General features: G+C 43.3%; 1 protein-coding gene across 1 annotated transcript in view; it reads left to right on the top strand.

Moving 5' to 3' along the window:
• ARMC9 (armadillo repeat containing 9) overlaps positions 1-13,738 on the top strand; it is a 148,723-nt gene that overhangs the window by 67,684 nt on the left and 67,301 nt on the right. Inside the window, 1 exon segment of the mRNA XM_030216555.1 lies at positions 389-512. Within this exon segment, the coding sequence (XP_030072415.1) occupies positions 389-512 (124 nt within the window).

The following is a 13,738-nucleotide window of genomic DNA, read 5'->3' as shown; positions in this document are numbered from 1 at the left end:
GTAGCGGTCTATGGACTTGTCCTTTAGGAAACCGTCCAACCCCTTTTTAAACTCTGCCAAGCTAACTGCCTTCACTACATTCCAAAAATAGTGTAGAGACTGTATACTTACCGTTCATTGAAATCATTGCAGATAATGTGGATGCACAACAGCCCCTCCTGCTGCAGTCCCATCCCCACTCCATTCCATGTTTGTCAGTTATTTGAGGATTAGTGCTAAGCTGCTGTATTAATAACTCTTAGCACGTGTTAAGTTCCATGATCAATGTTTAATACTTTAGCAAAAAGAGCTCCATGTGGTAGGATTACTGGGGCAAGAGGAGCTTGGAGTTTACCTGTTATAGTGAAGAGAAGGTAGACCTTGACCCATCTCTTGACTCTACTTCCAGGACGAATCTACCTCTCTCAGAACCCACGATTATTGAGGACTCTAGAGGAAGCTCTGAAAGCCGAGGAGAAGGACTCCATCACCAGGGAGAATGTCTTGGGAGCTCTGCAGAAGCTCAGCCTCAGGTAGTCACAGCAGCCGTCTGACCAATCATTGTCTGTCTCTCAGAGGGATTCACATGGCCTGCTCTTTTTATGGAAATCTATGTTAGCTCTCTGGCTCCTTCCTTGCATTTTATATCTCAGATCTTACATGTTTTTTCCAAATGAATTAAGTTTGCAGATAAACCATGTGGTTTGAACAGAGTCATCACAGTGTTTGAGGCAAAAAGCTAATCAAACTCAAACTCTGTATATTAAAACTTTTGTAACCCGACAATAACATCAACTACTTGGGTAGTTTTCTTTTAACTAAATTTGTCTGAAAAGCCTGGCTTGCATGTCTCGCTCAGTTTTCGGTATGGAACATATGGTCATTTTAAAAACCATTTGACATATACTGTAAAACGCTAATTTGTGTGTGTAAATAGGTTATGCCTAAAAGTATGCATGGGGCAAGCAAACATGCTCGAGGCTGAGTTTGAGATAGAACAGCTTTTAAACTAAAATGGGGGGGGGGGGGGGGGGGGGAGAAGCCGACAGTTGTCCAGGGACACATGGTTCAATGTGGAATAACCTTGAAGGGTACTATTGAAACAGGACATTTAGGGAATCCCATTAGAGAGGTTTTAACAATGGTGAAAGAAAGTCAGGAGTGTTTAACGTGAGAGCACAGTAAAGTATGCACATTATCCCCTTAAACTTCTAAGCAGCTTGTAGATGCAAGGAACAAACACAATTTGAAGTGCCTGCATACAAATGCTAGAAGCCTAAAAAAATAAGATGGGAGAGTTAGAGTATATAGCACTAAATGAAGAGGTAGATATAATAGGCATCTCAGAGACCTGGTGGAAGGAGGATAATCAATGGGACACTGAATTAACAGGATACAAATTATATCTCAACGATAGAGTGGATCAAATTGGAAGGAGGTTGTGCTATTTGTTAGAGGGAATTGAGTCAAAATAAACATTCTATATGAAACAGATAGTTAGGAATCCTTATGGATAGAAATTCCATGTGTGAAGGGAAGGAGTATTCTTGTAGGGCTGTACTACCATCTGCCAGAACAGAAAGAACAGACAGATGAAGAAATGTTTACAGAAATTAGGAAAGCTGACAAATTGGGCAACAGTATAATAATGGGTGATTTCAATTACTCCACTATTGACTGAAAAAATGACACATCAGGGAGTGCTAGGGAGGTAAAATTCAGAGACATAATAAATGACAGCTTCTTGGAGCAACCGCTCCAGGAACCGACAAGAGGGGCAACTGTTTTAGATCTAGTCCTTAGTGGAATGCAAGGCATAGTACAAGAGACAACTGTGTTGCTTCTGCTGGGAAACAGTGATCATACCATGATCAAATCTGAGGTCATATCTGGAGTGAAGTCAGAAAGGAAATCTATTGTAGCAGCATTTAATTTTTGAAAGGGTGACTAAGATAGAATGCGGAAAATGGTTAAAAAGAAGCTAAAAGTACAGGTTGTAAAGGTTAGGACTTTAAATCGGGCATGGCCGTTGTTTAAAAATTCCATCTTGGAAGCCCAGATCAGATGCATTCCACGTATTTACAAAGATGGAAAGAAGAGCAAACGACAGCCAGCAGAGCTCTACGGATTATGCGGGTTATAAATGTTTTAAATAAATGGTTAAAAAGGTGAAGTGAAAGAGGCTCTTAGAGCCAAAATAACATCCTTCAAAGAATGGAAAAAGGAGCCAAAGGAAGAAATAAGAAGCAACTTAAGTACTTGCAAGTTAGATGCAACGATTGATAAAGAAGTCTAAAAGAGAATATGAAGAGAAACTTGCCGCAGAGGCAAAAACTCACAGTAATAACTTTATCGGGTACATAAGAAGAGTAATCTGTGGGACCGTTAAATCATGAAGAAGGAAAAGGGGTGTCGTCGATAGAAGCAGTGCTCTGGGCGAGGGCTCACATGCAGCTTCTTCAAAGATCTCTACTCTCCAAGTGGACGCCGCAGAGGGATTCTCTACAGGTGAGGTTGTCCCTGCCGATGCAGGTGAGGGGCAGTCTACGTTGGTGGCTCCGGACGTTCCCACTATTTACCACTTTATCAAATTTTCCAGCACATTACTATTCACCACGGGCGGGTCTTGTTCAATATGGTGATGGCATCTGACATTAGAATTATAGGCAGTGCTTTTTTTGTGCCGGTACGCAACGGTACGGCGTACCGGCACCTTTTTTTTTTGCTCCCCCCGCCCCGTGCGTCCATGTCCCCCACGTAGTGCCAGCCCCCATTTCCGGCCGCTGCTGCTTCTCCTGTTGAGCAGCAGCGGCCGCTACACAAAGAAAAAGATTTTTTAAAAAAACTTCAAACCTGGCTGAAACGCGGCACCCCGGCACTGTAGACAGCCATTAGGCATTGGCTGTTGCCCCGCAGCCGCTCCTCCTCTTGCCTCTACGTCACTACGCTCCTCCGGGGTTTTCCTCCAGGGGCAGTGACGTAGAGGCAAGAGGAGGAGCGGCTGCGGGGCAACAGCCAATGCCTAATTGCTGTCTACAGTGCCGGGGTGCCGCGTTTCAGCCAGGTTTCAATTTTTTTTTTAATCTTCTTTTCTTTGTGTAGCGGCCGCTGCTGCTCAACAGGAGAAGCAGCAGCGGCCGGAAATAGGGGCTGGTGCCGCGTGCTTCGCGACTTCGCGCCGTTCGCGGGAAACTTGGCAGGGAGAGGGAATCCAACAGAGGGAAGGATTGGGGAGAGAGAGAAAGAGGGAAGGATTGGGGAGAGAGAGAAAGAGGGAAACCAACAGAGGGAAGGATTGGGGAGAGAGAGGGAAACCAACAGAGGGAAGGATGGGGAGAGAGAGGGAAAAACAGATGGAAGGATTGGGGAGAGAGGGGAAAAACAGATGGAAGGATGGGGAGAGAGAGGGAAAAACACAGATGTAAGGATTGGGGAGAGAGAGGGGAAAACAGATGGAAGGATGGGGAAAGAGAGAGGGAAAACAGATGGAAGGATGGGGAGAGAGAGGGAAAAACACAGATGGAAGGATTGGGGAGAGAGGGAAAAACAGATGGAAGGATGGGGAAAGAGAGGGAAAACAGATGGAAGGATGGGGAAAGAGAGGGAAAACAGATGGAAGGATGGGGAGAGAGAGAGGGAAAACGGAAGGATAGGGAGAGAAAGAGGGAAGACGCTGGATGGAAGAATGCAGAAAGAAATAGGGGAGACACTGGAAGGATGGGGAGAGAAAGCAGAGCTGCTGGATGGAAAAGGGGAATAGAGAAAGACTGGAGAATAAGAGGAAGGGGCATGGGGAGAATAAGGGTGAGGAAAAGATGAAAAGCCACAGGTAGATGAAGGAAATTAAAGAATGGATAGTAAGAATGAATTAAATCTGGTCAGAGAGAGAGCCTGAAAAATATTGAAGAAAGCAATGAAAAAGGAGACAAAAATGACAAATGGCACAGAAGAGTTAAGCGAAAACAAAGAAAGGAGAATCACAGACTGGGACCAATATGGAAAGAAAAACAGTCACCAGACAACAAAGGTAGAAAAAAATCATTTTATTTTCATTTTAGTGTTTGTAATATGTCCAATTTGAGAATTTACATTGGCTGTCTTATTTTGCACTGGGTATACTGGAGCTGTAAGAGCTTACAGAGATTATTTATAATGAAAAAAAATCACGTTATTTTTTTCTCCTATAGTACTGTAATATTTTCAATGATGTCTGTTTATATGCGCCATGGCTGGTATAGGGGGTGTGGTTAATGTGGGTGTGGCTATCATAGGGGTGGAGCCATGTGTGGTGACCCCGCCCATAATGAGTACCGGCACCTTTTTTTCTACAAAAAAAGCACTGATTATAGGGTAGTCCAACCAATCAGATCATATCAAGGACATCCACTCTAGTTCTTCATTGAGGCCACTAGGGGTCACTGTATGTAACTCAGAAATTCATCACTGTTCTTTATAATTCAGCAGGCGTTCAAAGTCACCATATGAACATAAGAAGAGCCATAATAGCCATACTGGGTCAGACCAATGGTCCATCTAGCCCAGTATCCTGTTTCCACCGTGGCCAATCCCCTGGCAGAATCCCAAATAGGGGTAACATTCCATGCTATCAATCCCAGGGCAAGCAGTGGCTTCCCCGTGTCTGTCTCAATAGTAGACTATAGACTTTTCCTCCAGGTACTTGTCCAAACCTTTTTTAAACCCAGATACACTAACCACTGTTACTACATCCTCTACCCGCATTCCACTGACCAAGTATAAACATAAATACAATAAATGAAGTAAACATTGGATTATAGGACTAGCATGACACAGGATCAAAATATACACATTTAATAGCACTGAAATTCAAATTACAGAGATATAATACGATGTCAGCATAATACTAATGAAATATCTAACATTTCTACAATACAGCTTACCATATAGCTGAGGGGCCAAGTGCAGATATATAGATGGGGACCAGATGTGCTCATGTGAGATTTATGCTCGTTAAGATGTAATTTCACTGGTTGTGTATTTCTTCCTATGTACATTTTATTACAGGGACATAAGTATCATATGTACCACATAGGAAGAAGTACAAGATGTATTATTTCCGGCTAGTAGATGGCGATCAGTTGTGGTGGTCCATTCACATGCTTCAATTGTAGAGGCAGGCCACTGGCACTGTCCATAGCAAGAATGTTGCTTTTCTAATGGACAGGGCAAACGTTGTAACACGTGCCAGTGGTGGCGTATAATACCTGGAGTAGGTGAAGATAACGGAGTATGGTAGCACATTTGGCAAAACATCTTCTGAAGGCTATCTGTTGAATTGCAGAAGATCACGCTGAGCAAACCTTGCTTGTAAATAAGCTTTTTTAATAACATACTGTGGATATCCTCTGTCTGTTAATCTTTACTTCAGACCCTGATGCCTGGTATGTAAATTCAACCAAAGAAGAGCAAATGCTCCTTGAGTGTAGAAATCGACTAACTGACAGACTTTCTTTTAGCTTACGTGGATGGTAACTATGAAAACGCAGTAGATTATTACGATCCATTGATTTCTGGGTGGTGCTTAGCCCATTTAGGGGCTAACTGTCTTAGCTGAGGCTAATGCTTTATGGGTGTCTCAAGCATTAGCGCGTTCTAAAAACATTAGCGCACCTTAGTAAACAAGGCCCTAACTGTTTTATGCACATCCAAAAAATCAACAACTGACTTATCTAATGATGCCACAAATTGAATTAAGCCACTCCAAAAATTGTGGTAATACTAATGTGCTGGTAAAAATAAAGATTATCATCAAGAAACCTCTTCCAAATTAATTAAACCAAATAGATGGATAAAGTTCTTGTTCCTCTATCAAAGATAGCTAGTAGCCACTGAAGGGGCAAAAAATGCACCCATGGCTACACCATGGATTTGTTGGAAATAATGTCCATTAAACCAAAAATACCTATGATGAAGAACTAAATAGGCAAGGTGTAAAAGAAATGATGCAGGAATTCATTGAGGTTCTGATCTTTGATAGCTTTCAAAGTACCTTCATGAGGAATTTTTGTATATAAGGACACAATGCTACCAGAAAACAATACTCTGGTATAGGCGAGATCTCAGCATCTTCAAAAAACATTCTAAACAATTGGTCTCAAAAAATACCTGGGGGTTGAAATAACGACTTATGAATCTTAGGTAAAAAATAAAGACAAGGTGTCTTGGGATGAAGTTCCAAAAGATATTGTCTTTCCTTGATTGTCGAAAGATCTTCAGCCTTAGCCTGTTTAAACAATGCAGATATATTTACCGTAAGATCTGGAGTATGTTATGTAAGTATTATTATTCAGTTGTCTTTATGCCTCTTCCAGATACTGAGTTCTAGATAGCACTACCACAGCTCCACCCTTATCAGTTCTAGTTATTATAACATCAGACATATCTTGAAGTTGTTTTAGAGCAACATATTCAGACTTCGACATATTATGGTGTTTGCGCTGTCTCCCAAAAAATTTAGCTTCCGCCTCTTGCAAATCATGTAAAATCACATTTTAAAAAGTACAAATTGCTGGATGCATATGTCCAAGAGATCACCAATGTGATTTTGAAGTAACGACCGAGCAATCTACATATTCGTCCAGGAGGAAACAAATTCCTTAATCTATCTTCCTAATGAATCTGTGGATAGCTATCTGGGTTTCAAAAGGGTCGTATCTTGAAGAAGGAAATAAATAGACATTTTTTGATTAGCTTTCGAGGTAACCCTTCTTCTTCAGATCAGAAATAAGCAAAGGGTTACCTTCGAAAGCTAATCAAAAATTTAGTAGGTTAGTCCAATAAAAAACGTATCATCTTGTTTTCTTTTCTATGTTTTGTTTTATTTTTATTTATTACCTTTAAAAGTGGACTAACACGGCAAACACATCACTTTATTGAAGAAGGAACAAATCCTAATCCTAAATCCAAAACTCTTTCTTGCATAGTTAAAGATGAAGCTGATATAGAGGGGCACAATGGAACGGCGCCGGCCATCTCTATGGGTGGCCATCTCTGGGGCCAGCACCGTAAGTGGGCGGAGCCAACCGTATTTTCGAAAAAGATGGCTGGCCATCTTTTTCTTCGGTAATATGGTTGGGCCCGGGTTTGAGATGGCCAGCATCAGTTTTCGGCCAAAATGGAAAATAATGCCGGTGACCTCAAACCCGGCCAAATCCAAGGCATTTGCTCATGGGAGGAGCCAGCATTTGTAGTGCACTGGCCCCCCTCACATGCCAGGACACCAACCGGGCACCCTAGGGGACACTTCTAAAAATTAAAAAATAAAAATAGCTCCCAGGTGCATAGCTCCCTTCCCTTGGTTGTTTAGCCCCCCAAATCCCCCCCAAAAACACACTCCACACAACTCTACACCATTACCATATCCCTAAGGGGTGAAGGGGTCACCTACATGTGGGTACAGTGGGTTTTTGGGTGGGTTTTGGAGGGCTCCTATTTACCACCACAAGTGTAACATGTAGGGGTTATGGGCCTGGGTCCACCTGTCTGAAGTGTCGGAAGATGGGCGGCGATCACTTTCAAAAATGAGCTGGATAGTCAATCAAATCAACAATAACGTTATTTCTAAATTACTATCTAAAATCTCATACATACCAGTAGTATGATTGTCAACAAAAAACAGTCCTCATCTTGCCTGTAAGTATCATAGCCCCCCCTCCCCATATATTCCTCCCCTCCACCTATTATCCCCACCCTTACCTACCCTCCCCTTCTTCTGCTCAGGAACATATCTCGCGATCAGTATCCACGCCACATTCTAGACCTCTCACAGCGAATTAAGAATAAGGCTTCTTCCTCTCTGGGTTAAGGTGTCCAACAAGCATCCCAAACCTTAAGAAAGCGTGCTTTGCGCTTACATGATCCCTTTGCCTCTCTTGCCTCCCATGACATCAACTGGTGCACATTGTTACGCCAGTGCCAAAATTCAGGGGAATCTACCGAGGTCCAATACTTCATCACGCATTTCCTCGCAGACAGGCAGAGCTTGCGGCACAATAATGTTTTTCCACATTGAGACCTTGAAATGCACCTGGATAGTCCAATATTAACTGGAACGGAGTTCCCTCAATACGTGGAACCAGTTTAACTTGATCCCATTCAGGAATGTTTCAGCGTCTAGAGATGGACTGAAGAGTCACTATGATGACGAATGCAAACTCCATTGATAGTACTACTACTACTACTACTTAACATTTCTAGAGCGCTACTAGGGTTACGCAGCGCTGTACAATTTAACAAAGAGAGACAGTCCCTGCTCAAAGAGCTTACAATCTAATAGACAAGTGAACGGTCGGTCCGATCGGGGCAGTCAAATTGGGGCAGTCTGGATTCACTGAACGATAGTCTAGACATGTCCCTATGAGCAGAATGTATTGGACTGCAAAGAGTGGTCAATGGAAACCAGGAAAGCCAAAGCTCCTAATTGTACCCGGGGCTGTTTCACTTTACCTTATCACCTAGACTGGGGTTTTGCAATCTGGGTTTAGAATCCACTAAACCCTATGTGGGAGTGGGTTTAGCACTTATGTTTCACATTTCCTAGTAAAAGTCATAAAAGCCAGGAGAGAAAGCTATAAAAGAAATCTACTCATAGGGATCCGACGAGCGGTAGTGCCTGGGTTATACATAAACCTCCAGATCAGAGCGACCATAATCACCTTTTACCCAGTAGCAATTAGCAGTCTTTACAATTCAACCATGCACATTAATTCCTTATCAGCAAACTCCTTACTTTTTTTGTGATTAAGTTCGAGGCCTGACGGCGATTTCTCCTGTGAGGTTGGATAACATAAGGCGTTAATGGTTGCTGAAGAATGGGCGCAGTTCCCAACTCCTGCTACTACTGTCATGACTTAGCACAATTCTGGCCAGGACCTAGGTGCCATTTCATTTGCAAAATCTTCCCCTCCCCCTTTCTGGAATGACAGATCAGGATTCGGTGCACTTTCGTTTGCACGATCCCTCCTTCTCCCCCAGCCTGCCCACATCTGACACCAGCCTGCTCTGGGGTGACTCCTAGGTCCACCCCAAACCACCAGGTCCTCCACTCCAGGTGCCTAGTCCTTCCACCAGCTGCCTTCCAGGTGCTGTGGAGGACTTGCAGCCACAACTGTACACCACTACCATAGCCCTTACAGGTGAAGGGGAGCAACTAGATGTGGGTACAATGGGTTTCTGATGGGTTTTGAAGGGCTCACATTTACCACCACAAGTGTAACAGGTAGGGGGGGATGGGCCTGGGTCCGCCTGCCTGAAGTGCACTGCACCCACTAAAACTGCTCCAGGGACCTGCATACTGCTGTGATGGACTTGAGCATGACATTTGAGGCTGGCATAGAGGCTGGCACAAAAAAATTTTAAAGATGTTTTTTGAGGGTGGGAGGGGGTTAGTGACCACTGGGGGAGTAAGGGGAGGTCATCCCCGATTCCCTTCGGTGGTCATCTGGTCAGTTCGGTCACCTTTTTGTGCCTTGGTCATAAGAAAAACAGGACCAGGTAAAGTCAGGGACGCCCTTTTTTTTTTCCATTATGGGTCGAGGACACCCATGTGTTAGGCACGCCCATGTCCCGCCTTCGTATGCCTCTGACATGCCCTTGTGAACTTTGGTCGTCCTTGCGACGGAAAGCAGTTGGGGACGCCCAAAATTGGCTTTCGATTATACCGATTTGGGTGACCCTGTGAGGACAACACCTATCTTCCGATTTGTGTCGAAAGATGGGCGTCCTTCTCTTTCGAAAATGAGCCTGATAGTGGAATTAGAAAAGGTACAGAGAAGGGTGATGAAAATGATAAAGGGGATGTTGTTTTGAGATGAGAGGATGAGGCAGTGTGTTTTTTCAGTGTTCAGTTTCAGTTGGAATGAATTTGCGCAAGAGTCCATGATGTTCAGGCCGTCATTGATTTCATTGGTTATTTCTGTTAAGTCATGTCTGAAGGGAATGTAGGTTGTAACGTCATCTGCATAGATAAACGGGTTGAGGCCTCCATTGGATAGGGACTTTGCCAGTGGGATCATCATTATGTTGATGGTGATAATGGTAGTAGGGAGGGAGTAGAAGAGAGGAAGGAGAGAGAGCAGACTCGGTGGGGGGGGGGGGGGGGGGGGGGGAATTTGTCAATGGGCAGTTGGGACCCCCTTTTGCCCATTGGTAAAAGCAGCTCTGGGCAGAAAGCCTGTGCGCCTGATTGGGGGGGGGGGGCTGAACCTAGATTGGGTGAGCTTGGGCCCTGGAGACCCCCCCCCCCCCCCAATAGCTATGCCTGTTCTGCAGTGTGGTAGTACTCTTCTCTCGAGGGACAAATGAAAAGTCAAAAATTCACATTAACACTATCGATAGTAATCAAAACCAGAATAAAAATGTATCCATCAAATGGTCAGGTATGTAGTATAAGCTTTCACAGTTCATAGCGAGCACATCTCAATTTTTTTAAAACTAATTCAGTGACGCAGCATATGCAAAACGGCACTGTGTCACAGCTTGAATTAGTTTAACGGTTTGATGAAGTGGTTTTACTGAGGAGCAAGTCTTCATAAGATAAATTGAATTTGAAGCATAAAGATGGATTGTTTGGAATGAATATCATATATGGAATGAACACATCTTTGAATTAGTGAAAAAAAAAATATATAAATGGACCAATGAAGAATTGAGATGTGGTTGCCATGAACTGTGTATCTCACCATCTGATGGTCCACATAAAAAAATAATGTTCTGGGTTTGGGAACTGTTGATAGTGTTAATGTGAATTTTTTTTTGAGTTCTCATTTGTCCCTCGAGAGAACAGTACCAACACTGTAGTTTCAGTTGCTGATAGATGCCTTTCGCAAATGTACAAAGTACATGGAAGCTATCAATAAATAAGCAGATAAAAGCCTTCTCAATAATAGTGCTGCAAGCTTTCAGTGACTGACTTCATACCCTTTGTTCAGCTGTATTCCCATAAAAATGTAAATGATAAGATTGGTTATAGCATTATTTCAACCTATTTCCTTATCCTTTCCATAGTAACAGCTCAGAGCAGTTTACAGCAACTGTTCCAAAACCATAACAAATAAAGCTGCTCATCCCATTCTCCTGGGAGAATTGGGGGGGGGGGGGGGGGGGGGGGGGGGGGGTAAAGACACAGAGGGAGCCAGCGTTGGTACCTGTCTGCTCTAAACATTACAAAAGCATAGAGGAAAACTCTCTACCCCCTCATTCTAGAACTTGGGCCTAAATTTAAGCATCATTTGCACACTTAAATTTATAGAATACCAGTAACTTGGAGGGGCATTTCCAAAGGGACGTCCAAGTTAGAACATCCATAACAGACGTCAGTCTTACATGTATTTTTGAATAGGAAATATGTTGAGACTTCCTGTTTGAAAATATGTGAGACTGACGTCCGTTTGCTGGAGACGTCTAGCATGAACAGACATTTTCCAAACTGGAACGTCCAAATGATGAATAAGGGAAAACAAGGCACATAGACATCTGTATGGCAGCGTTCTTGGAAAATGGCCACACAGACATCCATAGAGAGCGGAGGGGCAGCCTAGTGGTTAGTGCTGTGGACTGTAAACCAAGGGATCCAGGTTGATAACCCATTTTAACTCTCTTTTTTTTGTTGTTTTTGTAAATGTGGTTCCTCCAGGAGCAGAAAAATATCTACTGTACCTAAATATATAAACCACCTCCTGCAAGTGCTGTACATTCAGATACAGTAAGTATTTTTCTGTTCTTGGAGGGCACACAAGAAAACAAAATAAAAAAAAATTAAAGTGGGATTTCAACCTGGGTCCCTTGGTCTACAGTCCACTATACTAACCACTAGACCAGTGTTTCCCAAGTCCAGTCCTGGAGTAGCACTTGCCAGTCAGGTTTTCAGGATATCCACGATGAATATGCATGAACTTGCTTTGCATACACTGCCTCCATTATATGTAAAGCTTTCATGCATATCCTCAAATCCTGACTGGCAAGAGGTACTCCAGGATCAGACTTGAGAAACGCTGCACTAGACGACTCCTCAGACCTACTTATTGCTCTATTAAGAATTCCCGTAATACCTGAAGCCATCATGCAGCCTGGTATCCCCCTTTCAGTTTCAGGGGAGAGGCAGGAGGAAAGCAACAACTTTGGGATTAAAGAGATGTCATGCCTTAATCCCTCCAGTGATTGATAAATCTAATTAAAGGTTCCAAAATCTTTAAAGTGGGAGCCTCTCAAACAAAAGTTGTATATGTCCAACCCTAGCACTGTAATTATTTTCAATATTCAATCAGGAAATGCAGTATAGACATCTCATGACATTTCAAGACCTCGGTGGTAACTTGTTTCACATAGGAACATAGTCCTATGACTTACCCAGTCTTGTAACAGTTTATTTACTTAATTATTTCTTAGCGATTTTTAAAATTAAAAGCTACAATATTTTTTACTTAACTTGCACAAAGAGACCCACAACCAATATGAATCATGTTTCGTCAATAGGCTGCATCAGGGTTAAACCTCTGAATGTGTCTCCATGAGAATCAAAATTTGCCATTAACCCCTCCAGTGGGCAGCTGCTCAATCAGAGCATCTTTCTGTAACTTGTTCATGCCGTGCCAGGTCTAAATAACAGTGTCCATCTTTTTGGGTTTGGACACCCCTTCTCTAATCTGTGATCGGAGTTGGACGTCCATATTTTGGCCCCTCCCTAGCCCTGCCTAAAATACACCCAGACCACCCCTTGCCATATGAACATATTGCACTTTTAGACTCCCATATCCTGGTTTTATAAAATCTATAGAATATGGATGTCTAAATGCTGGTTTTCAGACATCCAGAACCTGACACCAAGGGACATGCAGATGCCTCGGGATCTTATTCTGGATCTGCTGCAAAAGCACAGTCTCGGACAGAGATGGCATATCTTACCTTCAAGGTTTGTGAACATTTAGGTGATTGGAAATTCATATGGTCTTTGTGTCCTCAGGAGATTAGCATACTACTACTACTACTTATCATTTCTATAGCGCTACTAGACGTACGCAGCGCTCTACACTTGAACAGAGCTTACAATCTAATTAGGACAGACAAACAGGACAAACAAGAGATAAGGGAATATTAAAGTGGGAGGGGGGCCCGGTGGAGGGGGGGAATGGCGGCGACGACACCAGGAGGGGGCAGGGCACAGGGCGGAGGATGTCGGGAGGCAGAGCTGTGGGGCGAAACAGTAGAGAAGAAGGGAGGGGGGCCGGCCGGGGCTGCTAAAGTAATGATTTTAGTTTTGCTTTTTAATTTATAATGCAGGGGGAAGCGGGGAGCAGCAGCGACCTCGGGCGGGGTGGGGGGGGCAAGGCCGTCCATACAGGACGGCCCTGATGAGCGCCTTTGCCCCCTCCCGATCCTTTTTTGATTTTTGTTTTGATTTTGGGAGCCACATGTTTGTGGTTTTTTTGTTTTCACGGTTTGTGGCATGCGCAGAGCAGCCAGCATAATGTTTGGGGGGCCGATTACCGACGGGGATTACGAACGTATGATACAATGAGGCATATTTTCAAAGCACTTTGGGAGGCTAAGTTCCATAGGTTTCTATGGAACTTTGGGAGGCTAAGTGCTTTGAAAATGAGCTTACTTTTCAGTACCACACCGAACATTTCTGAGCTGTTTTTTTAGTGCATTCTTCGTTTTTTAAAATTTGGTAAGGACTTTTATGATTTTGATTTTTTAACGTTTGGTTGATGCATCTGGGCCT

The sequence above is a fragment of the Microcaecilia unicolor genome, chromosome 10, assembly GCF_901765095.1.
Source record: "Microcaecilia unicolor chromosome 10, aMicUni1.1, whole genome shotgun sequence".
NCBI lineage: Eukaryota > Metazoa > Chordata > Amphibia > Gymnophiona > Siphonopidae > Microcaecilia > Microcaecilia unicolor.
The sequence above is the reverse complement of the archived record's forward strand: the minus strand, read 5'-3'. Positions and strand labels throughout refer to the sequence as shown.